General features: G+C 41.4%; 2 protein-coding genes across 2 annotated transcripts; one reads left to right on the top strand and one right to left on the bottom strand.

Annotated features, from left to right (window-relative positions):
- Positions 1-99: 99 nt before the first annotated feature.
- On the bottom strand, positions 100-22,002 carry hdac6 (histone deacetylase 6). The gene is made up of 29 exons (XM_086034279.1): positions 21,878-22,002; positions 19,409-19,501; positions 19,091-19,219; positions 18,902-18,987; positions 17,450-17,534; positions 17,307-17,347; positions 17,125-17,221; positions 16,965-17,062; positions 16,772-16,876; positions 14,944-15,012; positions 14,742-14,868; positions 13,660-13,725; positions 13,479-13,538; positions 12,479-12,568; positions 11,711-11,817; positions 10,250-10,317; positions 9,556-9,688; positions 9,345-9,473; positions 8,522-8,690; positions 7,829-8,034; positions 7,563-7,755; positions 7,065-7,214; positions 6,629-6,806; positions 5,347-5,483; positions 5,083-5,256; positions 3,471-3,587; positions 3,235-3,381; positions 2,398-2,526; positions 100-1,091 (listed from the first exon to the last, which is right to left on the bottom strand). The coding sequence occupies exons 2-29, from the start codon at positions 19,493-19,495 to the stop codon at positions 993-995; spliced, it is 3,276 nt and encodes a 1,091-aa protein (XP_085890405.1). The 5' UTR covers positions 19,496-19,501; positions 21,878-22,002; the 3' UTR covers positions 100-992.
- On the top strand, positions 21,956-25,999 carry uxt (ubiquitously-expressed, prefoldin-like chaperone). The gene is made up of 6 exons (XM_086034295.1): positions 21,956-22,131; positions 22,640-22,721; positions 22,796-22,863; positions 23,018-23,125; positions 23,308-23,371; positions 25,472-25,999. The coding sequence occupies exons 1-6, from the start codon at positions 22,022-22,024 to the stop codon at positions 25,532-25,534; spliced, it is 495 nt and encodes a 164-aa protein (XP_085890421.1). The 5' UTR covers positions 21,956-22,021; the 3' UTR covers positions 25,535-25,999.
- The last annotated feature ends 246 nt before the right edge of the window (positions 26,000-26,245 follow it).

Consider the following 26,245-nt stretch of genomic DNA (forward strand, 5'->3'; position numbering starts at 1 on the left):
ATATGCGACCACTTCCTGTTATTAATATCATCCCATGTGACTGCCGAGCAAAAAATATTTGGAAGAAGGATGTTTTGACCTTCAAAACATACAAATGTGTGTTTTTTTAATTTTTATTATTATTAATGTTTGTACTGAAACATTATTGCACACAAAACAGGCTTCCTCGTGTTACCACGGCAACTTGAACATCTTATTAATGTCAACAATTCTCATTGGGTAAAAGGCAAAGATAAACAGTGAACCCCTGCTATACTGCAGTTTGTCTTTGGCGACCTCCACATACAACAGATTGTTTTTTTTAATGGGTTTTACAGTATACAGGGAAGTCCAAATGTAAAGTTCTCCACGTTCAGTCTAGTAATATAGATGAAGAAGTTTCCAAGGAGTAGAGCGAATGTGCTCTAAAATCCTTGTTTGCTTTGTTTGTATGAGTTAACACTTCCATATGTGTTAAAGTGGCAGTTGTTTGAAGGCTTATAAATAACTTAACATTGATGCTAATTTCTGTTAGCCCACTCATGGCATTTCCCATTATATGTTAGCATTAAGCTAGCAGACTTTTGTTACATGGTGTTGTTGGAACTTTTTGGTGTTTAAATGTACAGTGCTTAATTCTCTTTAGTTTTATATGACAAATTTATAGTAAACTTAAACAGGGAGTGACCAAAAAATAGCTTGAAGCAAGCACGCTTCACGTCTTATTTGGAGAGGGTGTCCTTTTCTTTTCGTTACCTCAAAGTACAATACTCTCGCATTTCTAGACAGCTGGAGAGTGACAACAAGTGCGTGAACAATTATAAGTGTGTGTCAACTTGTTTATATGTTTTTAAAAGTATGTGGAAGGGGTAAAACGATACCCCCCAAAAATCGCATGTACAATATTACAGTTTTTCATCTATCGCAGGTGGGTCAGCAATGTACCGCCCCGCAATAAACATGGGTTCACTGTAATAATGATAAAATGTATAAAAGTCTGTGTCTACTCTTCATTATCTGCTATCCTCCTCGTTCTCATTCTCCAAACTCCAGAGTGGGATCTCCTCTCCAAACTTGGCGTTGTGGGCAGCATTCTTCGCCTCAAACACAGCCTGCACGCACCAATGAGGTTACACAGTATTGTATCACAATAGCATTATGTACTTATGTACAAGCAGGGGCGGAGCCATGGGTGGGCACAGGCCCACCCAGATTGACAGACTGCCCACCCAGTGAGATTCATGAAAAAATATATACTTTTACATTTTTAGTAAATTATGAAATTTTTGTGTGTTTTTTTTTTTTAATTGAATATTAAGGATGGCATAATTGTGGCTGTCTAAGGAAGATCTGAACTTCATATTATTTGGTTTGTCATTATATTTGAATATACAATGTGTCGGGACAGGAGGATTGTGCGAAGTGAGAGAAATACTCAGGCCCGCCCTAATTTTTCCAGGCCCACCCATTAGCCACGTTCTGGCTCCGCCCCAGTGTACAAGGCTAAGAAAAACATCAATTTGTGGTGAGAAACTGTCGAAAAGTTGAGAGAGGTATACAGTGGGGCCAATAAGTATTGGTCAACTTAAAAATGTGCAAGTTCACCCATTTAAAAAAGATAAAAGCGGTTTGTCATTTTCATCATCACACATTAAGCATGAGAGACAGAATGTAAAAAAATAAAATAAAAAATACAGAAAATCACATTATATGATTTTCAAGCAATATATTTGTGAAAATGGGTGGCCAATCTGTACACATCGTCTCTAGAGCATTGATGTTTGAGGGCTGTCGCTTGGCAACGTGGAGTATCGACTCCCTCGACGGGTTTTCAATTGTGTTGAGGTCTGGAGACTGGCTAGACCACTCCAGCACCTTGATATGCTTTTAACTGAGCCACTCCTTGGTTTTCCTGGATGTGTGCTTTGGATCGTTATCATGCTGGAATACCGAGCCACGTTTCATCTTCAATTCTCTGACCGAGGGAAGGAGGTTTTTACCCTAAATGTCACAATACATGGCTCCATTCATCTTGCCATTGATACGGATTAGCCTTCCTGTCCCTTTTGCAGAAAAGCATCTCCAAAGCATGATATTTCCACCCCCCATGCTTCACAATAGGTGTTCTTGGGATCCAACTCAACATTCTTCTTCCTCCAAACACTGCGAGTGGTATTTAAACCAAAAAGTTCAATTTTGGTCTTTTCTGACCACATCGCATTCTCCCAATCCATCATCATAATGGTCTTTAGCTCATTTCAGACGGGCCCTAACATGATGTAAATTACAAACCTCTGTTATCTTTTTAAACAGGTGAACTTGCAAATTTGACCAATACTTATTGGACCCACTGTATGTTTTTTGTTGTACTGTATGTTGGAAATAAATGAATCAATCAGTGAGATATTGTGATGTCACCTGGTTGTGCACGTAGGCCTCGCACGCGTAGCACCACACGGAGAGGTCGCAGAAACTCAGCACCACGGGATGATCGGACGTCGCACCGTGTATTAACATGTGCTCGTTGACGTAGCGGCCGCACGCCACCTGACGCCAGGGACACGTATGACATCATAATTATCTTACACATCGGATGATGGATGGATGTAAATTGTATTTGCGATATCAGAGCCTTTATTACGCAAACACTATGAGGTAAAAATAATGCACATCGTCGCTGTCCTGTGAAAAACACTTATCTCCAATTTTTGGAAACTTTTAAATTTTCACTTTAATGCCATGTCTGTAACGCGGAAACACCATTCATGTAAAAATAAGAAAATGAAAAAAAAAATGGCGATAAGTGTATTTCACATGACAGCGACGATATGTAAAGCAGTGTTTGAATAATAAAATAATTCATTCTCATTTTGAAAATATTATTCATAATGAATGTCATTGTAATGAATAAGCCAATTGTTTGACTAAATAATTAATTCAATAAATACAAAATGAACAATATGGGCCCCATTTTCGTCTTGCGCAAAGTGCAGTCTAACTGTGTGCTTTGGTGGAATTTTCTCTATTTTTGCCGTTGTGGGATGGAACATAGTCTTTCCTGGCCAATCATGGCGGCATTGCATTTTAATGCAAATTAGGTAATTGCATTAAAATCAGGGCAGTCGGAGCGCACGGGTCTGTGCATGACATTGGCAGGTAAACTGCAAGATCTCCCCTTGCGGATGACGTAGTCGGCTGCGCATGTGACAGGGGTAATTGGAGACTGGCACCCACGACTGTGCGTCTGTCCGTCACCTTGTAGCAGGTGAGACAGATCCAGTTCTCCGCCTCCGAGGCACAGTCCTGACAGGGCTGGAAGACATTGATACCAGAATGCGGCAGGGGCTTGACGGCATCCAGGTGAGGACACCAGGAAAGAGGGTCCACCACGTACATTTGGGCCTGCAGAGACGGAGAGAGAGACACACACAAACACAGTAGTAGTTCATCCGTGTAGGGAATTCCAGAGCAGTAATAAAGTCCCGACTGACCATCTCAGCTCCACACGTCAGCTCCAGGGTTTCCTGGGGCTTGGACCAACCGCACGCTCCCTCCAGTTCCTCTTCCTCTCCTGGGTCAACATCTGTTGGTGTGGCGACGATGACGACCTAAGCGCGATCATGAGATAAAAACTTCGTCAGGAAGAAAGAAAGGGTTTCATCAACTCCATCAAGTACTAAAACATCAACTGAGCCTTTACGTTTATCAAGACTCCTCCAGTATTTCTCGCATTAATTTAATAGCTATACTTCCGTAAAACTGGTTAATTGAAATAGATCTGTTCATTTGTATTGTGGTTTACGTTTTGTGTTCTTGTGTTTACAGCTGCAGTTGAGATGTTTTTTAATTCATTTCTTTCATTAAAACTGGTTAATTCATAGATTATACACCCAAAAAAATGTTAAGGTGAAAAAAATTATCGTATTTTCCGGGTTGTAAGTCGGTTATAAGTAAGTTTTGAACCATATGGCTTATATAAAGGTGCGGCTATTCTGTGGATTTTTCTTCCACCGCTAGGGGTGCTCTAACCGGAATTACAATACAATACAATTGCCATTAACAGGATGTGACTGCGGGTGGAGGAGTTCAACAGGAGAGGGCGCTATGCACTAGGTTATAAATTAGGGGGTAACTGACAAACTGGAGTGTCAGCGGGCAGTGAAATGAAGGTAAGTACTTTATTTTCTCTTGGTTCTGTTCGGTTTTAATCAGCAAAGTTGCTGCCGTGTTAACATGCACTGTTAGGAAATAATCTGTTCAGGTACATACATGTATATTTACAGTTCAAACTCATTCTGTAAATGCAGTAAATAGCACATTTTTCAACATAGATAGGTGCGGTTTATATAACGGTGCAGCTTGTATGTTTTTTTTTCATTATTTTTGGAAAAATAGAGTGGGTGCGGCTTATATAAAAGTGCGACTAATAGTCTGGAAAATACAGTATATGCAATCAACTCATTCAGTGCCAGAAGTTTTCAGACCCACGGTGAAATTTAAAATTTAAATACGTCATTGGGATGGAATGAGTTAAATTAATTGTAAATAATTAAATAAAATAATTTGTGCTATTATTTCAATCCACATGGTGAGCTGGTGATCCAAACTGAAGCAAGTTATTAACTTCTCTGCAAGGATAAAATGAACTATTTTACAATTTTAAATTAAATGGTTGAAATATATAATTAAATAACTGATAAATAAAAAAATAGCATAAATTATTTTTTGTATTACATAAATATAATAATTTTTGCAATTACATAGTTGCTTAATTCATTTGAATTCATTTGTAACTAATTATAATTACATTCATTGTAAATAATGCAATTTTAAAATCAATTTAAATCCTTTTGTTGTTAAATTGCACTATGGCTAACTGGCAAGCATTCCATGGCGTGCCACGTCTCTCGTCCAAAGTCAGCTGCTCCTGCTCAGCTGCCACGAATGAACTGGCCAATCTGTCCGTTTTAAAAATCAAATATGGCCCATGTTTACCCACTCCTGGCATAGAGCGACAAATTGCCCCTACTGCCATGCTGGTTGCCTGTTGTCATGATAACATTGATCCGTGGACGATGCTAGCATGGGAAGCCTTGAACTCACCGTTGGCTGTGAGCTCTCTGCTGATTGGCTCTGCTCGGATGTCACTTCACTTGACTCGGCCCTGGGTTGGTTCTGCTCAGATGTGACTTCACTTGACTCCGCTTCCACGTCGGGGGGGTGTCGGATGTCCAAGTTGGCCAATCCTTGTGTGAGCTGGTCCAAACTGTGGTCCGCCTGATTGTGCCAAACACCACAAACCATGTCAACACTTGCCACGCTGCAAAATAAATATGATGGTAGGTATTTTAGTCTTTGTGCTATTACTGCGCTCCCGTCCAGTCCCATAGGGGGCAAGGGTGGTTTGTCTGGACCGCTCTGTCTCGACCTCCTGCCTTTCCCTTTTCCACTGCACATCCGATGAGCACTTGGTGAAGGTGTAGCTGTTCGCACAGATTTGGGGACTGAGAGCAAAAGTAGGGTTAAGCCAAGGTTGGGAAAAACAAACAGACACCAGAAACAGACACACGGGCCAGCTCATTTCGAGATGAGGTTAAAAAAAAAAAAAAAAGTTAAAATGTCGACATAAAATATTTCTTAAAATGAGCTAAATGATAAAATAATAATTCAGAGATACAGTGTTAACAGGGTTTCTGCAGGTATCAGAAAATCTAATTTGATGCTTTTTAATGCCTCTGTTTATGCAACTTTTTTACAACAATTTTAATGACCACATCGACCGCATATACGTAGGTCACGGGTGTCCAAACTTTTTCGTCTGAGGGCCGCATTCATAAAAATGCAAGAATGCAAGGGCCACATTTCACAATTCTTCAACTTTAATTTATTAAACACGCTAAAATCAGTCAAGCAAGCAAATGATATATTGTTTACATTTTCTAGTTATTTTGAAAAACTGCTCGATAACAGCGATCGATTAAAGGTGATACGGCAATTGTTTGGATTTTTTTATTTTTATTTTGGGGTGTAAACCACTAGTCCAGATCCGCCCCTGTATTGCAGAATCCCATCCCCACATTCAGAACCAAAACAAGATCAAACTATAGTAAGCTGACCATTTTTCAAAACAGTTGTTTGAGGATGATTCATGTGATATATTCAAAAATTGGATCTTGACACAGTAGAACGCGGAAGAAACGATTTTTTGAAGCTAACCCATTAAGGACGGGAGCGCATATCCGCGTTTCTGCCACTAAAGCCGGCAGCGCTGTTTCGTGTTTCTCCCTCGAAAGCCGGAGAGCGTATACGTCATACGCCGGTCCTAAGCGGCCCGGTGCCCTGCTTTCTGGGGCATATAGGCTTGTTTGGTTTGAGTGGTAAAGTGACTTTCATAAGGGCCCAATTGAGAATTCTCTGCCCCCTCCTGTGCTGACACCGACACTCCACCACTGGTATATATGTAATGTAATGACTTTTTTTTAATGACACGCAGAAATCCCAGTTAACAGCATTACCTTCTGATAATAATGTTAGGCTAAATTCTGGATATAGGAGTGTTTTTTTTTTTTGTTTGTTAGTCCATTTGACCGTGTGCCACAATAAAAGCTTTAGAGATGTACGAGCGACACCCGCAGGACCCCGTACTCACTGTTTATCCGCAGCGACTTCCAGTAGGGGGCGTGGTGCCGGATGACCTCGTTGATGGCTGCCACAGCGGTGTTGTGAGGTGGGGGTAGGGGCGTCGCCAGGGAAGGAGGGGGGTCGCCGAGCAGCACGCTCGTGCACATGGCCATGGAGTCGGAGATGGACGTCAAGTTGTAACCACCCTGTTGCGTGACAACGGGCCGCTCGTCACATTGTTTGTCGGTTAGCATTAGGGCTGGTTGATTATTCGATTTGATTGATTCACATTTATTTGTCGGGATGATGATGATTTTAATTCATATTTTTTTCCTGCACTTTTCGCGCAAGTTGCCGGGGAACACAAACTGTTCAAATGAGAAATCTGACTTGGGGGGGGGGAGAGAATGGGAGATTTGATTTTAAGCCGATATTGCCCCGCCCTAGTTAGCGTCATCACTCACCTCCAGTATGAGTAAGACTCGCCCACAAGCCAACGACCTCAGCATGTGCGTGAGGTGGGCGTAGCACTCCGGGGTCACGCGGTATCCGCCCAGGGGGTCTCCCCGCGCAGCATCGAACCCCGCCGACACTAACACCAGACCTGGATTGAACTGTGAGGCAAGGCAAGTTCATTGACTGTATACACAGGACAATTTACTGTGGACACAAAGCAAACCGAGAGGTGTAGCGCTTTGCAGTGGCAAAGAAATAATGATCAAAAACAAGATGAAGCGAAGTGATGAAAAAGAGAAAAGTGTGTGAGTGTGTGACTTTTGCCGAAATTACATGTTGTAAAACCAGTTTATTTCTATTTCTATATCTTTTATGTGTGATATTCGACAATGCAGTGCTATTTCTCATTTTTAGGGGACTGGAATGGAATAATGGCATTTCAATTCATTTCACTGGGGAAATTGGATTGTGTGCGCATCATGAGAGTGTGTGCGCGCGCGCGTCACCTCAATGGCAATCGGCATGACGACATGGTGGAAAGCGGCGAGATAGTCGGCGTCACCCATCCGCCCGCCGCTCCACGCCACGTTGACGTTGAAGCCCGTCCCCCTGGCCACTCCCACCCGGTCCGGGGCGGCGTCCTCCGAGGATGGGAAGAAGTTCCCGTTGTCGTAGCGATGGAGAGAGATGTAGAGGACGCTGCGGGCAGGAAACCAATCCGAATGATGATCTGACTGGTCGGCTGACAAACACCAGCCGCATGAGATCTTACCTGTTGTCGTCTTCAAACATGTGCTGCGTGCCGTTGCCGTGGTGAACGTCCCAGTCCAGGATTAAGACTCGCACAGGTACATGCCGGGAAGTCTTCTGCGCGTAGCGAGCGGCGAGTGCCGCCGTGTTGAAGAAACAAAATCCGCACGCGGAGTCTCTCTCAGCATGATGACCAGGGGGACGCACGATAGCCACGCCGCTTCTCACCTGCACACGCGCACCCACAGGATGAAATTGCATGTACTCTTAGGCAATCATATCCATGTCATAAAGTGTTATGAGCAAACCTCTTTTAAGGCGATGTCACATCCAATTTGCCTGAGTGATAGGGAGAAACTAGAGTTCTCGCTGAGACTTTGGAAAGAGGAGCAAAAAGACGCAAAGCGGAGAAACGTACGTCTTGAAGCTCAAGACAATGTCCAAGGCAGACCGCAGCTACAGACAGATCATCAAACAGAGCTCAAGTCTTGAATCTTTGATTAGCTCCCTTGGCAAGTGGGGCAATTTTTTTGTGCTTATAAGAAGTCCGTTTGTTTGATCTTGAATCAGGTGATGCGCTCAGTTGCACTTAGTTCTTACTATAACGATAGCAATCTATAAATAAGAGAAGCACCCGTCTGAAAACGTCTTGGCTGTTTATTAAGCTGAGTTGTGTGATATGAGTGCGTGTTTGAAGTTGTGCTGTGATCGGTACCTGGTCAGTCATGATGTGGTCCACGGCATTGAAGCAGCTTCCAGCAGCAAGCAGGGCTGACTGGAAACTCTGATTGTTGATGTAGATGGAGTTGAACTCTTGTCCCAGTTTGTGCAGATCTCTGCTCTTCATCGTAGTGGTAGACTTCATCCGCCGGATGTGGTCCGCGCTAAGCAAACATTCATACGCACAAAGTCATGGTTTGGTTTACCATTCGGCGTGACTCCACAAGCCATTCTGTGAGAATGACGGAGCGGCCTGTCGGTCCGTCACTGATGGACGAATGACAGGACAGTTTTTAGAAAATGACGGGCTGACAAGGGACGGACGGGTATTTTCTGCATTCAATTTATATAGCTCACTTTATTTGTGCAAGTATTGTTTAAAGGTCAGTGAGGGGATAGTGTACATGATTGTTGCGCCTGCTTTGGACCTTTTTTTCCACTGTGTGATATAATGTAACGTATTATTTCAGTATATCACACGGCACAATGAATTTTCTATGTATTCGCGCTTGCTATTATTTCACTTTGTTTTACGTTGCTTCGCTGCCAGTTCGGCTTTACAAGTGACAATCTGTTCTTAACTGGATGAATTAATATGACAAAAAAACCCAACATGTTTGTCTATGCTAGACTATAAGCCACCATTGACTGGCGACCAGTCCATTATTTTTCTATATGTGCCCAGATAATGACTGGGACAAAACGGGACAAAGCAATAAAAAAAAAAAAAGATGACTGAAATAGGACGGTTGCAATTGTGACAAGTCGCAGCGCAGACGACTGGTTGAGGTTTTTCCCCTCTGGATGCTGTCACGTACGTGTGACACATGGCGAGCTCCCCCTCAGTGGCGAAGCGAGCTGGGATGCGGTGGCAACGTTCCACCAGTCCGAGCTCCTGATGCCTAGAGAAGATCTTGAAGATTCTTTGCGGCTGCTCAGGATGATGCCTGCACACAAAGCGGAGCATAGTGGACCACGTCAGTCCACTCCAGCCCAGTGCAGGACACCCACTAGGACCCCCCCGCCCACCTATCCCACAGGTTCAGGTGCTCCATCATTCTCTCGTCGTACACCAGGCCTGTTGTCATGACAGTGGGACTCTGTGGACTCTCCTCATTGGTTGATAATCTGAGGACATGTCCTTCAGGGAGCTGATTACCCTCTATAGGAGACACATTAACATGGACATGCAAAATGAAGACATACAAGCTAGAAACAGAACAACCAATTGTTTAAAACAAGTGATTCCGATTACCGTGCTGCGGGAAACGATCCAATTTCACTTAATTGGTCCTTCCAATATTATTTATTTGCTGCAAATAATGTATCTTGTTCATCTATTTGTGCCAGAGATGTATAGTGCCCGGTAGAACAATTCAATTCTCTTCCACTCGATGGCAACAGGCACAATTAACCTGTGTACCTATTTGCTATTCATACGACATAATAATAGCTTTGTGTTCAACTAACAGGCCCAGATTTAGTCCTGACTAAGGACATTTGTGAGTAAATTGAGACGAGATGATCATTGTTTCACTATATAGCTACCTTTCTGTAACATTTTTGTATGACATGTTTTGAATTTTTTATAATGTAAAATATGTGCCTTGGCTCAGAAAAGATCGGGCAAAACTGGTTTATAAATGACATAAGCTAAAAGGTACAGGAACCCGGAATCGACACTACCGCAAAGTTCCATGCTTGTGTGTGTGTGTGTGTTTACCCAGCACTTGCAGCGAGGACCAATATGGATACAGAGTTGAGATGGTCTCAGAGATGCACTTCAGGGCACTGACACACAGAGACATAACTATTTTAAAATCCAAGCTCAGTTAGCATAAGTTAGCCTTGTGTTAGCTAAAGCCCGACAGTCGCAAAATGTCAAGTCATTGCCGAGTCAAATGATTTGAATTTCAGTTAGCTTATTTATTTTATTTTTTTTTCACAATTTGAAAGAGTTTCCAGATGTCTTAACACGTCTGTGATATACTTTCATCAGGCAGGCGAATAGTGGTGGTGCGCGCATGTTGCTAGTTGCGTTTGTGATAGATTTTGGTAGCACAAGACAGCACACAATTGAGGTCAAAATCAAGGAACCTCAAAATACAGGACGGCCATGGTTTATGAGGTTGAGTGTTGTCCAGTAACCGAAGTTTGAAATCTGAAAATAACAGTAGATGCGGTGTAAAATCAGCACACCACCCATTGTTATCCTATGGCGATATACTGTAATTAAAAATACAGCACTATAACTGTTAAAATATATTACAGTAGGTGCATTGTAAAATAAAAAGTAAATTGCTGGCAGCTGGGATTATTTTACAGTGAAATTCTTTACAGTGCAGATATTGGTAGGCTCACGGACACTTTCTAAAAAAAATAGGCAGATAATTAAAATATTTACTTGTTAATTGATAGCACTTCAGAAACAACTTTTTTTTAATAAAACATTAAAGCGGAAGTCAACCCAAACATTTTTTTTTTCAAGAATAGGTTCCCAGCAGGCCAACTAGTTAAAACACGGCATTCTGATTAATTTTGTGTTTGTGGAATATAAATTAAGCAGCAAAATCCACCCCTTTTTAGCCATCTTGTCACTTCTGTCGACTGAAAATGACATCACAACTGCTCAGGGCTCAGGTAACGCCCAATCACGGCTCAGCTTCAGAAAACAGGTCAGCGATGACTGGTCGTTACCTGAGCCCTGAGCAGTTGTGATGTCATTTTCAGTCGACAGAAGTGACAAAATGGCCGCCCTTTGAGATGGCTAAAAACGAGTGGCTTAACACTTATTCCACAAACGCAATATTTATCAGAGTGCCCTGTTTCAACTAGTAGGCTTGCATAGAACATATTTTCGTGAAAAAAAAAATGTTTGCGTTGACTTCAACTTTAAGACAATTTTCCATTATATGACCACTTAAAACTAGCCGCAAAGTCCACTAAAAGTCAGTTTCAACAATATCTAGTTTACATTAATGGTTAGAAATGTGTAAATAGTTAGACTTTTCATTCTGCTTTTTTAACAAAAATTCAAGCTTTAGTTTTGAGCTAACGCTATCATGTCTTTTTAAGTTCCCTAATTATGGGAATTCCACTCTACATCTCAAAAGGGAAGACTAAGACAATTTGTAAGGCAAAAGTCATAAGTGCCACTGTGTATGTGTGTGTGTTTTACAGGTACCAGTCAGAAGGAGCGGTGGATGGAGCCATTGGGGCACAGGCTCCCCCCAGCAACGCACGAACACAAGCGGCAGCACCCTTTGCTGTTGCCTGTACGTTGTAACCTCCCTAAACATACATATAAACACACAAACATTGTTGTACGGATAAGATTGAAACTTAAGCCGTTTTATGAAATCAAATGAAGCCTTTACTCTCGCCTAAAGTGTTTAGGCCTACCTTGTTGGCTTTCACAAGAAGAACAGAAAACCTCTGCACGAGGCCAAATTAAAATTCTGAACAATTTGCTGAATTGAAACAAAAATTGCCTAAATGATTAGGCTTGGCTGATATTTAGTGCTGTCAAGCGATTACATTTTTTAACTAATACATCGCAACATTTTCCATAATTGATTGCGATGAATCATATTTTTCAACTACAATTTTTTACAAAGCTTGGAACAGATATTTACTTCAGTAAAATCTTGGAATTAATTTACGTATATTTCTATTCAAAGACTGTTCTCATAGCTTTCTTTCATCCTTGAATAAGATTCTTTTTCTGTGAAATACAACTGTTGAACGATACACCAAAGATTTACAACTAATATGGTATTTGAAATTGGATTTGCAGTTTGGTTGCAAAGTGAGCAGAGGTCAGCTGCCACAGGAAGTACATATAACTGAGTTATCTAAGCTAATTTTGTTTTTAGTGCGTTATAAAACTAATCTCCATTTATAACCATGATGTTGGTGTTAGGTTTTCATCCATACATGTTGTTGTTTTTACCTCAAGAGCCAGAATGAGTTGACCTTCTGCCAAAGACATCAGCATGTGTGTCAGTGTCTGAAAACACTCGGGACTCACGCACATCTGGCCCTGAAAACAAACACACACAACACGCCAGGAGTGTGACGAGTTCATTTGGATATTCAATTTTTCGGTTAATTCCACATTACTTTATTTTGTCTTTCTATCGGTGTCCAAGTGAAAGCTTTATTTACAGTCTATGCCAGCAAGTATAGTGACAGGCCGGCATCGTGCAAGTAGTACTTGTAAAAGTAGTCGTATTAGCGGATGTGGCATGAATAAAACTATGATTGTCAGGATTGGAAATATCAGTGGATGTATTACTAGTAGAAATATATCGTCACTGTCCTGTGAAAAACACTATACTATACTATACTATACTATACTATACTATACTATACTATCTGCCTATGACGAACGCCCATTTTGAAGATGATAAACAATAGACGGAAAACTTAAAAAAATAGTCGGACTCAGTGTAGTCGGAAGCCCATTTTTTCCCGTCAATTTAATCGTCTATCTTCTTTACCGGAAATTAGAAATGATGGTGGAAGAAGAAGTATAGAGTAGTATGAGAAGTAGTATTTGTAATGTTAGAGGAATTAGCCCAAGTCAAAGTAGATACAGTACTCACATTAGTGAAAGTTGCATGAGTAGATGTGACAGGAGCACTACCGGTGCTACTAACATAAAACTACTGTACTACTATAGATTGGGGCCACTGCAGTAGTAAACTGTAGTGCAGTACAGTATAGTATAACGAGTACAGCACAGAATGATAGCGGGCGCAGTCTAACATATACGTTGCCAGATCGTGCCCGTTTGACTGCGTTAGTGACCAGAGCTTATTGTAAATTGACCTAGTTAGTTGGAGTGCAGCATTTGTTGCCATGGTTTCCATGTACCGGTACAAGAGAGCAAGTAGTGATGACAATGACAGTATTATCACACAACTGATCTCAGATCTAACCTGTCATACCTTGGGATCCCCCAGAGCGGCATCAAAACCCGCACAGACCAGAACCAGCTCCGGCTGAAACTTCACGCATGCACGCACACAGACACACACAGGTAAAAGTTTTAATATGACAGGGTAAAACACTTTTTAATATGACAGTGTGATGTCTACAGTTATCTGGACAGGAAGCGGTGAGCGTTACTTCATAGGCGACAGGAAGCAGCAGTTGCTGGAAAGCAGACACATAATCTGCATCGCTTTTTCCTGCCTGAACAAGGAAACAACAGAGGTGAGGGTAAACTTTAATTTTGATTTTTGGGGGGGGAGAGGGGGCAACAGCAGCGATTCCCAACTAGTGTGCACATTAACGTGTCCTGAGACTTCATCTGGTGTGCTGCGCGAGATTATCCAGGTTACACTTAATCGATCCGAAAATTATTATCAATTGACAACACAGTAAATTTCCTATAATATCGTTCCAGTCTAAACAGTCAGATTTACACATGGAAAAATAGTAAAATATTCAGTTTTTTAAATTTTAGTCAAAGTAGTGGATTAATTGTACCAAACGATTAAAATTCTGAAGATTTACTTCCGCTCTAGTGGCCGGGGAAGGCAATTGTACTCCCAAATGTTTCAATACAACTCAATTAGAGGAATTGTGACAGTGAAAAATAATCTACCAATTTTACTGAGTACTTGTTGATTTTTTATTTATTTATTTCTTTTTTTTAGCCATTGAAATTTGGAAAGGATGTTAACACTCTATTCTTTGGTGTGTCAAATTTACAAGACATTTATTTTCACTTGACAGACAAGTCCTTGAAATGATCATTAAAATTTGATGCTCCACCTACATAGATGGGAAGGGCAAATACTGTCATACACAGTAAAGATACTTTGAGTAGAATTTACTCTGAATATTTTACTCTCTTCCAAGTGTAAATTTGACTCTGTTTACACTCGGAGCAAATATAGTCTTTTTAGAGTAAGATATACTCAACGAAATCTACCCTGTACAAACGATGTATTTTTGTTCATATATCTGCCATGGGCAAATAGTGAGAGGCAGGACAATGAAATGCTCTTCCACCAGATGGCAGAAGGTACAATAAACTGTATATCAACCTGTTCCCATTTATACGACCTAATATTAAACTCATACTCAGGGTAGCACTGTATTGCTACTTTTTCTGTTGCTTTGTTTCGTGGTATGCTGTGAATTATTTCTAACTCTACAAAGGTTGGGAAACACCGTGCTGGAGAACAATTGACATGACTGACCGCGGCCCAGGCCAGGTTGATGTTTCGTCCTTCTGCGGGGGCGCTGCCCACGAATACGCTGTCAGACTCTGGCAGGTGAGGCCAGAACGCACCCTGCTCAAACCTGTGCACACTCATGTACAACACGCTGATGCACGCACACACAGTTGAATAGGACAACACTTTTGTTATTTTTGTGATGTTTAAAAGGGGGAGACGTCACCTGGGGTCTTCCTGGAAAATATATTGGACACCTTGACCGTGATGAACGTCCCAGTCCACGATCAAGACCCTGACACAAACACACGCACGCACGCACGCACACACACATAATTTAACAGTCAGTGGCTTAAACTTTTAATGTCCTCACTTTTCTAAATGTCTTCACTTTCTGTGAAAATGTCATCAATTTGTGTCTAAATGTCCTTATTTTGCATCTAACTGTCCTTATTGTGTCTCAATTTCCTCAACTTGTGGCTCAAAGTCCTTATGCTAATTTTGGCTAAATGTCCCTTGTGTGTCTAAAAACCTTTTAAATAGAAGGTAAATATTTTGTGTTCAAAACTTCTCAATGTGCGTCCAAATGTTCTGTCTCTAAATGTCCTTATTACAAAATGTTCTCACTTTTTCTACATGCCCTCATTTTGCATGTCCTAATTTTGTCTGCTCAATTTGGATTTTTTTAAAAAATCTGAAACCTGTTTTTTTTTTTTGTTTTTTTTTTATAAATGCATAAATGGTCTATCTCGCATGTGAACATATGCATCTCCAAAGTGACTCGCATGTGCAGAAGACCACATCACTCAGGACATAGTTTTTACAGAAGTAAATGTGGTCCAGCACATCGGGGCATTTTTACAGTGAAGCCATTAGGTAGGAGGTAGAAATACAGTATTTGGGGAAAAATACCCACGGCGTTGCGTCTTTGAGCCCTTAAACAGGAAATCAACCCAAACATATTTTTTTCAAGAATATGTTCTATGCAGGCCCACTAGTTGAAACACGGCATTCTGATTAATATTGTGTTTGTGGAATCTGAGTTAAGAAGCAAAATCCACCTGTTTTCATCCATCTCCGGGGTCGGCCATTTTGTGGCTTCTGTCCACTGAAAATGACATCACAGATGCTCAGGGCTCGGATAACGATCAATCATGGCTCAGCTTCAGAAAACAGGTGAGCTGTGATTGGTCATTACCTGAGCCCTGAACAACTGTGATGTCATTTTTAGTTGACATAAGTGACAAAAGGGCCCCCCCCAAAGAGGGCTAAAAACCGGTGGATTAACTCCACCAATATTTATATTCCACAAACGCAATATTTATCAGAATGCCTTGTTTCAACTAGTAAGCCTGCATAGAATATATACTTGAAAAAAATACCTCTGGGTTGACTTCCCCTTTAACTGCAAACTTTCAGCTTTAATTTGAGGGTATTCAAATCTAAATCAGGTGGAGGAATTTTAACAGCTTGTGCATACGCCTAACAGTTTTTAATGATGGGGGCCGGCTAGCTGCATGCTAGCATCACATATTCTCAGGTTAAACTAGGTTTGTGTGATAATCAAAACACCTCAGTCAAGAACACAGCGATTTCCAGCCAGTTGTAATTCAAAGTCAGCTGTTTTATGTACCAGAGATCTGGCATTGGAGATTTAAAGAGTAGCAGTGGCTTATGGCGGTAACACTAATTACGTCATTATGAATCGAACTGGAGAAGCCGACCAGGCAGGACGCGCCTGCAGCAACATGGCTGGCTTCCGAGTTGCTGGAGGGATATCACGTCCTGCCTTGGGCTTGTTCTCGAGTGTGAATGAGGACGTGCCACCGTAACGATGCTCGCCGCCACCTCGGCTTAGCGCAACTGAGTGGAAAAAAAAGAAAAATAGTTGTGCGCGCAGGCTGAACGGAACACAGGCGGACCAAACTGAAACTGTCGAACCGGACGGTTTTCAAAAACCGTTCCACCCCTACCTCATACAAATATCTGCATTTTGTGTCTAAATGTCCTCACTTTGTATCTTAATAGTCACACGTGTCACCGAGAAGACACACCTTTTGACTTTATGTTTGTTCTGAGCGTAACGAGCTGCAATGGCCACGTTGTTGAAAATACAAAAACCATTGGCCTCGTTTGACTGAGCGTGATGTCCTGGAGGTCTGAAACACACACACGCACACCGGCATACCCGTTATTGTTGGTTATTGAGGGAGGCCTGAACACCTCATCGCAGCCTTCAGATCATACCTGATGACAGCGAAGCCATTCCTCAATTCAGACGTCAACACCTGGTCTACCATCTGGAGCACTGAACCCACCGCCAATATGGACACCTGGAAGGTCTCCTGTAACACGCACACAACAGATTAGTTTGCGTAGGTGTGTGTGTGTGTGTGTGTGTTCTTACGGGATGGACATAAATGGAATCATATTTGTCCGAAAATTGATGCAGCTCTGTTTCAGACATCATCTGAGTGGACTTAATCAGCTCGATGTAGTGCTTCCTGCAGGGAGGAAATATGCCAACACACCTGATCAGAGAAGATGTAAAACATGAAAATGCGTTGTTTCGTGTTTGGCTGAACTCACGTGTGCACGAGAAGCAGCTCTTCATCAGTGGCTACTCTGGGCTAAAACACACACAGGCGCATGTACACGCATACGCTTCATTCTCCTGCTTCAGCATAAAGTCAAGAAGGTCAGTCAAACGGTCAAACGGTCAAACATCCCACCTGCACTTGAACGCAGCGAGACAACAGATCTTGTCTGTCCAGCTCCTCCATGATGGACGTCACTCTGGCTGGACTTTCTGCATGACTGAACACCAACGGCAATCGTTAACCGGGTCATGTGACATACATGATGAATTGATGACATACATGCATGCAGTCATACAGTTATATGACATGCATGCATGGGCTGTACGATATATTGAAAAAATATTCTCATTGGCGCATGGAACTGAGGGAATACTAAAAAATTATGAAAAACCAAAATGCCAAAATGTCGGATATGCCAATCCATTTATTGTAGGGGCGGATGAAAAATACTGTAAGACAGTAAATCACTTACGGGTATGGATGATTTATAGTAAATCGCTCGAGCGCGGTAAAAGAACGTATGTTCTCAGTGCCACACCTGAACCTTATTAGGCACTTCCTTTAAGCCCAATTTGGCAAAGCCACTCCCAGAGTCCCCTCGGCTGTAATTGGCTCCACCAGTGATCATGGCCTGTGCTATATCCGTATAGCAAAGACGTTCAATAAGTTCCATAGGGAATTGTGTGCTTTTATCTGACTTTGACCAATGAGATGCAAACTTAAATGTGCATCGCCATCCAATAGGTGAACCGTATCGAAGCATTACTAACGCTAAATAACTTTTTTTTGTCAAGTTATTGCAATTAATTAGCTAAGAATACATTGAGCGCACTTATTTTGTCGCATGAAAAAATGTATTTCTTTCATTAGATAATAAAAATAACATTTCTTTAGGTACATGTTAAATATTGTAGTTGATTGTACATATCTCAATATTCAACACTAATACAGCACATCACACTTTTGGGCAATATCATACATCCTTAGTATCCACAAACTGTAGTCAAAATAATGTTACTGTACTTAAGAATATTATGACTAATATCCATCCATGCATTATCCAATCCGCTTATCCCCACAAGGGTCGCGGTCGTGCCGGAGCCTATCCCAGCTGTCTTCGGGCAGTAGGCAGGGGACACCCTGGACTGGTTGCCAGCAAATCGCAGGGCACACAGAGACAAACATTCACACTCGCAATCACACCTAGGGGCAATTTTAGAGTGTTCAATTAACCTACCATGCATGTTTTTGGAATGTGGGAGGAAACCGGAGTAGCCGGAGAAAGCCCACGCAGGCACGGGGAGAAAACGCAAACTCCACACAGGAAGGCTGGGGCCGGATTCAAACCCACAACCTCTGCACTGTGAGGCGGACGTGCAAACCAGTCGACCACCGAGCCGCGGATATGACTAACATGAAAAGTAACAATAATTACTTGAGTAAACATATACATTAAATATTGAGTGAAGTAATATAATTCATCCCAAAAATTACAGAAGTACTGTACATGTGCATTACTACCTGCCTGTGATGACGTAACACATATATACATACATAACACATAGTCACGCCAGGTGAGCTTACTTGGAGTCCCACAGGTTCTGATGATGAGTGAAGGTCTCCGAATAGACCAAACCTGTCCCACTGGCAGATGACCTGCTGGACAGGTCCTACACACACACACACACACACACACACTTAAACATTATGTGGAGCCCATTGCCTACTCCTGTACACAAAAGGTTCTACTGTGATGCAATTGGTTCCGCTCACCAGCCGCTGCAGTTGGACCTGCAGCTCCTCATCTCCCTCTTCTCGGCCCCTCGACATTCTCCCTTTCTTCTTTACCTCCTGCAGGCTGCTACCTTTCTTCCTCGGCTTGTTTCCTTGAACCTCGCCTCCCTGCGCTCACACATACACACACGTGCCTGTTGCGTTAACAGCGTTAGCAATAAAAACAACTTGTAAAACTTTAACAAGATGAGAGTTATTCAAGAGCCCTCAATTTATGATTGTTAAGTTAATACATCACCAAGATTTTTTCAAAGTCTTTACCCGAACATCGAGCGAGTGAACGTTCACATGAGCTACCTGCGGGGACAGACGAGGAGACCTCCGAACTGACTTTGGTCCATATGATGATGCTGATGATTGAGAATCATCTGCTCCAGACGACATCTCACACTAGGGTGAACACAACAACCCATCATTAGTAAACACTGTGATTTAACGTTAAAGGGCATGATGCATAAATCATGTTTTGTCAGTGACTTCACTCTTTATCTGCTCATGTACTTCATTCATTTATGGTCTAAATCTAAAGTTAAAATTCATTAATCTATCCTTTTTTTTTTTATTTGCAAGTTTTTGTCATTAAAAATTCCTCTCCCAAAAAATGATATGCAATACTGTATTATGTTCTATGCGCCTTCACTAGTCTTAACACGGCATTCTGATTGATATTGCATTTGTGAAATATGAGTTAAGCAGCAAAATCCACTCATTTTTAGCCATCTCGTGTAAAGAAATATTTTGGGTTGACTTTCCTTTAAACAGATACTAAAGGACACGTTCCGCCTGTAATTTATATCTTTGTTATTGTATGTGTTAAGGGACCAAAAAAAGAAATGGTCTTATTCATTATGTAGTTTTTTAAAACAATCAGCCGATTAATCGGCTATCACAATTTGTTTCTGCCAAATATCTTAATTAGCATGCACAAGCTCAGTTTTGGGCTCACGTCACACTCCTGGACCATGTCTTCTGAGAACAACTCATATCTACGCAGTCACTTTTTTATGTCACCATATTCAGTACAGTACCCTCCAAAAGTTTTGGAACTTCAAGGTCAATTCAATACTTATTTCATTTGGGTTTCTGATCAAAAGATGAATATGAGAGAGAAGTTGACAATTATTTATTTCATGGTATTTACATCAAGATAGACAACAGGATACGATACCGCTGACATCCCATTGACTTTGCTAAGATCCACAGTTTCCAAATAACGTATAAATGGACCCCAAAAACTTTGAAATAATGACAGTTTCTCTTTTATAATGTAACTTATCTTCTCCATAGGTAAAGTTGTGGTGGTTTGCTTTTCTCCCATAAGCATGCTCTCTGGTCTTCCATGTTTGCTCAACATAAAATGCAGTTTTCACTGGTGAAACCCGAATTTAAAAAAAACAAGCACTATCTAATGTGTAAGCAATAAATCTAAGCAAATAAAAACACCCATCAGTCACATGTTTCTATACTTTTACTCACTTGAAAAGTGGGTGGCTTCAAACAAAAGGTGCTGTGTTCTGAGTGATTTAACACGTCTAGATGTAAATAACATGAAAAAAAAGATGGAATTCTGAACTTTTGTCTTATATTCATCTGTTGATCTGAAATCCGAACAGCTTGAATATACAACAAAAACTAAGGAATTGACCTTGCCATTCCAATACCTTTGGAGGGGCCTGGAGGTATAACGTGTGCACGAAATATTGATTGTGAGTGTCTTAAAACTGAAATGAACAACTTGAAGGTTTGGCCTTTGGGTAAAGAAAATTGAGCACACCTTCGCTAGAAACTGCAATAAGCGATCCATTTGTTTCCCCAACTGTCCAGGAATGATAGTGATTGTGCAATGCCCTTGTATGTTGCCAAGCATGATAAAGTCGCTGATCCATTTCAGTTGCTTATTCCTACAAGCGGCAACGGAATGCATTTTCATTCAAAAAACTGCTATTCTACAACTTACATTGCCTGGCAAGGCGCACCCACTAAGGAAGTGGTACAGCAATTATTCTGGATTTACGGGCTAACAACTCATTCCCAGGCACTCCACACACTGAGGAAACACATTTAAGATGAAATGCCCTTTTGCTTTTTCATCTTTGCTGATGTCACAACAGCCAATTATCAGACCCGCCCCTAACAGCCAACCCTCAGAGATATTCATCCATCCATATTACAGTATTATAAACGCGCTCTTTACACCTAATTTGTGACCACGAATGTGCAGGTTACAGCTGTATTTGCGGAAACAATTCAATCTTTTTGCCCCATGTAATTTTTGCAGGTCGAATAAGAATATATGACAGATTTAATAATAAGGCTGGTATTAATGACCGCGTGTAAACATCCATCCATCCATTATCTGTACCGCTTCTCCTCACAAGGGTCGCGGGGCGTGCTGGAGCCTATCCCAGCTGTCTTTGGGCAGTAGGCGGGGGACACCCTGAACTGGTTGCCAGCCAATCGCAGGTCACACAGAGACAAACATCCGCACTCACAATCACACCTAGGGGCAATTTAGAGTATCCAATCAACTTACCATGCATGTTTTTGGAATGTGGGAGGAAACCGGAGTGCCCGGAGAAAACCCACGCAGGCAGGCACGGGGAGAACATGCAAACTCCACACAGGGAGGCCGGAGCCGGGATCGAACCCGCGACCTCTGAACTGTGAGGCGGACGTGCTAACCAGTCGACCACCGTGCCGCCCGCGTGTAAACATGTAGATCTTCAAACAGACACTCACATTAATTGAAAATATGAGAGTACTCACAGGAAATTCTCAGCGTTTTGTTTTTACTCCTGAGCGCCAACGAAATGTCGTGCAAGAATGACGTCACAAACACGGCGAAGCCTCGCCCCGCGATGTCACATTTCCGCGCCCACAGTGTCTGCCAGAGAAAACAAGCGAACCGCGATGGTACCTCCAGCTAGCTCTAAAACAAACGCTAATTCTCATAGTACAGTGGGCTCGAAGGTGTTGCAGTATGAAAGGTTTATTGACGAAGTACTGCAGAAAGATTTACAGTAAGAGACGGATTACTGTGACTATTCCTTATGTGCACTTGTTTTGTAGTTGTACTATCGGAGCTGGTTCACGCATAATACTGCACGTCGCATCATTGCGAAAGAGTAACTGTGACATCAACACGTTTACCTGGCGCCTTTTTAAATAACATACCTATCAAGTTGTACGCTTTTGGCGTAATTTGTACAGGTGGAACCATGTTTTCCAACATGTATGCCGTACATTGCGAATATGTAGGGTCAATGTCAATTTTATTAGTGTTATCCGTTCCGTGTTATCAATATTTTTATACGCTTAGAGTATTAAACTATGCAACAAAGACAAAAATCGGCAAAAGGAAATTGTCAATTTTTTTACTGTTTATTTTAAGGTGTGGGGGCTATTTGAATGTCATTATCTTTGTCTTATGTTGTAAAGTGTAAAAAAAAAAAAAAAAAAAAAAGATCGTAAAAGAGTTGATTAATCGGTCGGGCCCTATGTTTAACACTCATTGTTTGTCATTTTCAGAAGAGTGATGGAGCAACGAGATGCTATTTATGAGCAAATCTCTCATTACCTGCAGCTAAAGAACACCTTGCAGGCTCTGCAGGTACACACAAACACTCACACAAACTCGATACAGTACACAATGTGATGTGTGTGTGTGTGCATGCGCGTGTACAGGAGACAGATTCTCACCGCCTCAAGGCAGATGTTGACCTGGGCTGTAATTTCTACGTTCAGGCTGAAGTGTAAGATCATACATTTCTCCCACTTATTACTACTAATAATGCTGCATTTAGTGAAGCATAGTCTTTGCACCCTTACACAAGCACAGTACAAATCAATGGCTTATTTAAAAAAAAAAAATCTATCTGGTATCGTTGCTTGTCCTCATCTCCACAGTGAGGACTCCTCCAGGATCTTTGTGTTGGTGGGCTTTGGCTTCTTTGTGGAGATGGACCATGCTGAAGCGCTGCACTTCATCGAAAAGAAGACGAGTCAACTAACAGCGTCAGTGAAGACTCATACGATTTAACAGGAAATAAGTGATGGGAATTTTAACTGACAAAAATCCAGTTTGGCTTGAAACATTTGATAAGGTTCTAGCGTAGTGCTGGCTTAGCTTTATCCATTTTTCCCAACGTAGGATGATGCCCATGCTAATTTTGCTTTTGTGCATATGTGTTTGTTAGCTTCACAGATCAGCTGACCAAAGACTGTGCCAAAATTAAAGCAAACATCCGCCTGGTGCTGGAGGTCAGTTTCATCATCATCATCATGGCACATACAGAAAAATGACATGAATAGCTTTAATAAGATCAAAGTCAAGTCGTTCATCTGTGGCTACTAGGTCATGCACTTTGGTGGATCTGTATGCCATTTCTTGCAGCACGGGACTTTGGATATAGATACCCCTATCTGTAATTTAACTCTTACAATGCTGGCCAAAAAAGAGAACCTGAGTGCCAGCCAATTTAGAGCATTCTGACTGATCTTTCATGGCTCACAGAATATTGTGTTTTATGACTAGAGATGGGTACCGAGCCCTGGTGTTCTGCCAAATTGTCCTACCCGTGCGAGACTCCCAACCGGAGGCTGATCAGACAGCCTAACCCTAACCCACCTCACTATCGGTGTTGTGAGCATGCGGCGCAAGCACAGTGGGCATTTGGTAGGACATCTCGACGGGTAGGAAGGAATTACAGGTCACCAGGACTAAATTGGCCCTAGGCTGAATTTTAAAAACTGTATTCAATCAATCAACCAATCAATCAATCCACTTCAAATAAAAACAACATACAAAACCAGCACGAACAAAATATCACACATGAAAAAGACAGGCATACCAGTGTTTTGCATTGCATTCTTAATGGTTCCGTTAACAGTACTCAAATTAATTTTCAATTGTTTAGGCTGTATGAATATCATTTCTTCTACCTCTCTGATCTAATTTCTAACTAACAATGAAATCAATATGTTGGTCAAAGGTGTATGTTCAACACTCGGAGGCTAGCCATCGCTTCGCCTTGTGCACCCGTGACTCCTTCTGTGCGAATGTAGTTCTGTGTGTGTTTTTTTTTTTTTTTTCCGAATACATAACGCCGGTAAGTGACGTAAGCACTCGATGATGTCGCAATGTGTACCCACGGACGAGATGGTGCCCCCCACGGATGATGGTTTCTTACACTGACACTGTATTGTACGCCGCCTGTTTGCCAGCGTTTAGGGGCGGCTCCAATGCCAGCGGCTAGCAGCGCTAAAGTGCCCTCCGCGACCTGACCTCGGATAAGCGGAAGATAATGGATGGATGTGCACACTTTGATGCTTACAATCTTGACACAGTTGTGTTGCAACTGATAAATTTTAAGCAGGCTTAATCAAATATGTTGCTTTAGCCGGCCAAATTGCTACTATGGTTGTGACGTCACTTCGTCTCATAGACGAACATATATGAGGAGAGATTTGTCTAAAATCTCAATAATGTTTCTAGAGAGGAAAATAGTGCGCTGCTATGCACAGTTTTAATGTAGGTGTAAAATGTTGTTTATCTAAAATTGAAAAACAGTTGGCAATTCATTTTTAAGTATTAATTTAGCATTTTTGTCTTCTGTATTTGTAATTGTTCTTTGGCAAAGCAAAAATACGTTTTATTTTTATCCAAACACATGATTATACGCTAGAATTTTCAGTAGGACCTCAGAATACCAAAAGCCCTTTTAGACCTAAGTAGGACAGACCGAGGTTTGATGGAGATAGACCTAACAACTGTGCTATTTATGGCAGTTACCAACCAAGCCATAACATGTATCGCAGAAATCTGCAAGTCATTAGCTAATGCTGATAATTGCCTATGTTAATAGTTTAAAACCCAAGCTGTGATCTCAAAACTCTTTAAAATATAATTTGAAACTCATCTTACATTACCCTTAAAATTAATGGCTTACAAGTGAATCAATTTTTAAATAATGCACTGGAACACCCCTTCGTAACCCCCCCTCCAAAATACGAATTACTACTTTCCACTTGCCGTTTGATTTCATTTTTGTACTGAGTGATAAAGTATATCCCAAAAGAACCACAAAAATATGGTGCGATTCACAAGGACGAAGCGGGAGGCCACTAAGAGAGGAAACGGGCAACAAATAAGGAGAGAGTGGAGATTTTGCGAGGCTGTTGTCAACAAACGCCCGTGAACCGAGTGACGAACCACCTCCCACCCTATTACTATGATCACTGGCAATCATTGTTCCGGTATTTGTGTTGGTGTGGTTCTCAGTCCAAAGGATTACAATTGGAGGGAGCTCTAAAGCTTGAACTCAGCTGTTGACCTTTGGGTACTGTCTTGTTGTCTTTCAGGGTCTGCGAGAACTTCAGGGTCTGACGGAGCTTCCAGAACGTGGCAGAAGAGAAATCTTCTAGATTTTTACTATGTTTGGATGTCTCGCGAGGAGAAACAAGGTCCAGCAGCACACGATCAGGAGGAGCAACCTGAACATTTCGTGGTTCTTCTGCTGTAGTGACCCGATTTTGTGGATTGTCATATGTGCAAGCAGAGAGATGCCCTGCTATGTCCACATCTGGATGGATTGAGTACAACTTGATGAATAATATATCTCTGATATCCAAACATGGACAGTTGTTGGTGACATGACGCTGAATTAATGCAGGGTCATAAAGGATTGTAGAAACAATTGTTACACGGTATGTGGCATTTCAATAGTTGGATTATTTGTAATATAATTTCCTCTAACTGTAAATAAAACAAGTCATTTTTTTCTCAAAATTACATATTTCATTTGTATGGAACTTGGGCGATGTCATTGATGTGTTTTATTATGTTGTGCACAAGTTATAATGTACAATATAAAGAAATACAAGAAAATACGAGCTAAATTTGTCGCACACGTACCTTATTTAGTAAGAACAAAGAGTAGACACCATTTAGCTTTGGAGGGTTGGTAAGATGTGTCTCAAATTGCAATTGTTTGCTAAACTTCCTGCTATGTGTGTGTGCATATATGCGCACGCACACACACACACATATATATATATATATATATATATATATACATATACACACACATATATATATATACACACATATATATATATATATACATATATATATAA

Source organism: Filicampus tigris, chromosome 1 (genome assembly GCF_054856515.1).
Source record: "Filicampus tigris isolate MCC_2025a chromosome 1, RoL_Ftig_1.0, whole genome shotgun sequence".
Taxonomy (NCBI): Eukaryota; Metazoa; Chordata; class Actinopteri; order Syngnathiformes; family Syngnathidae; genus Filicampus; species Filicampus tigris.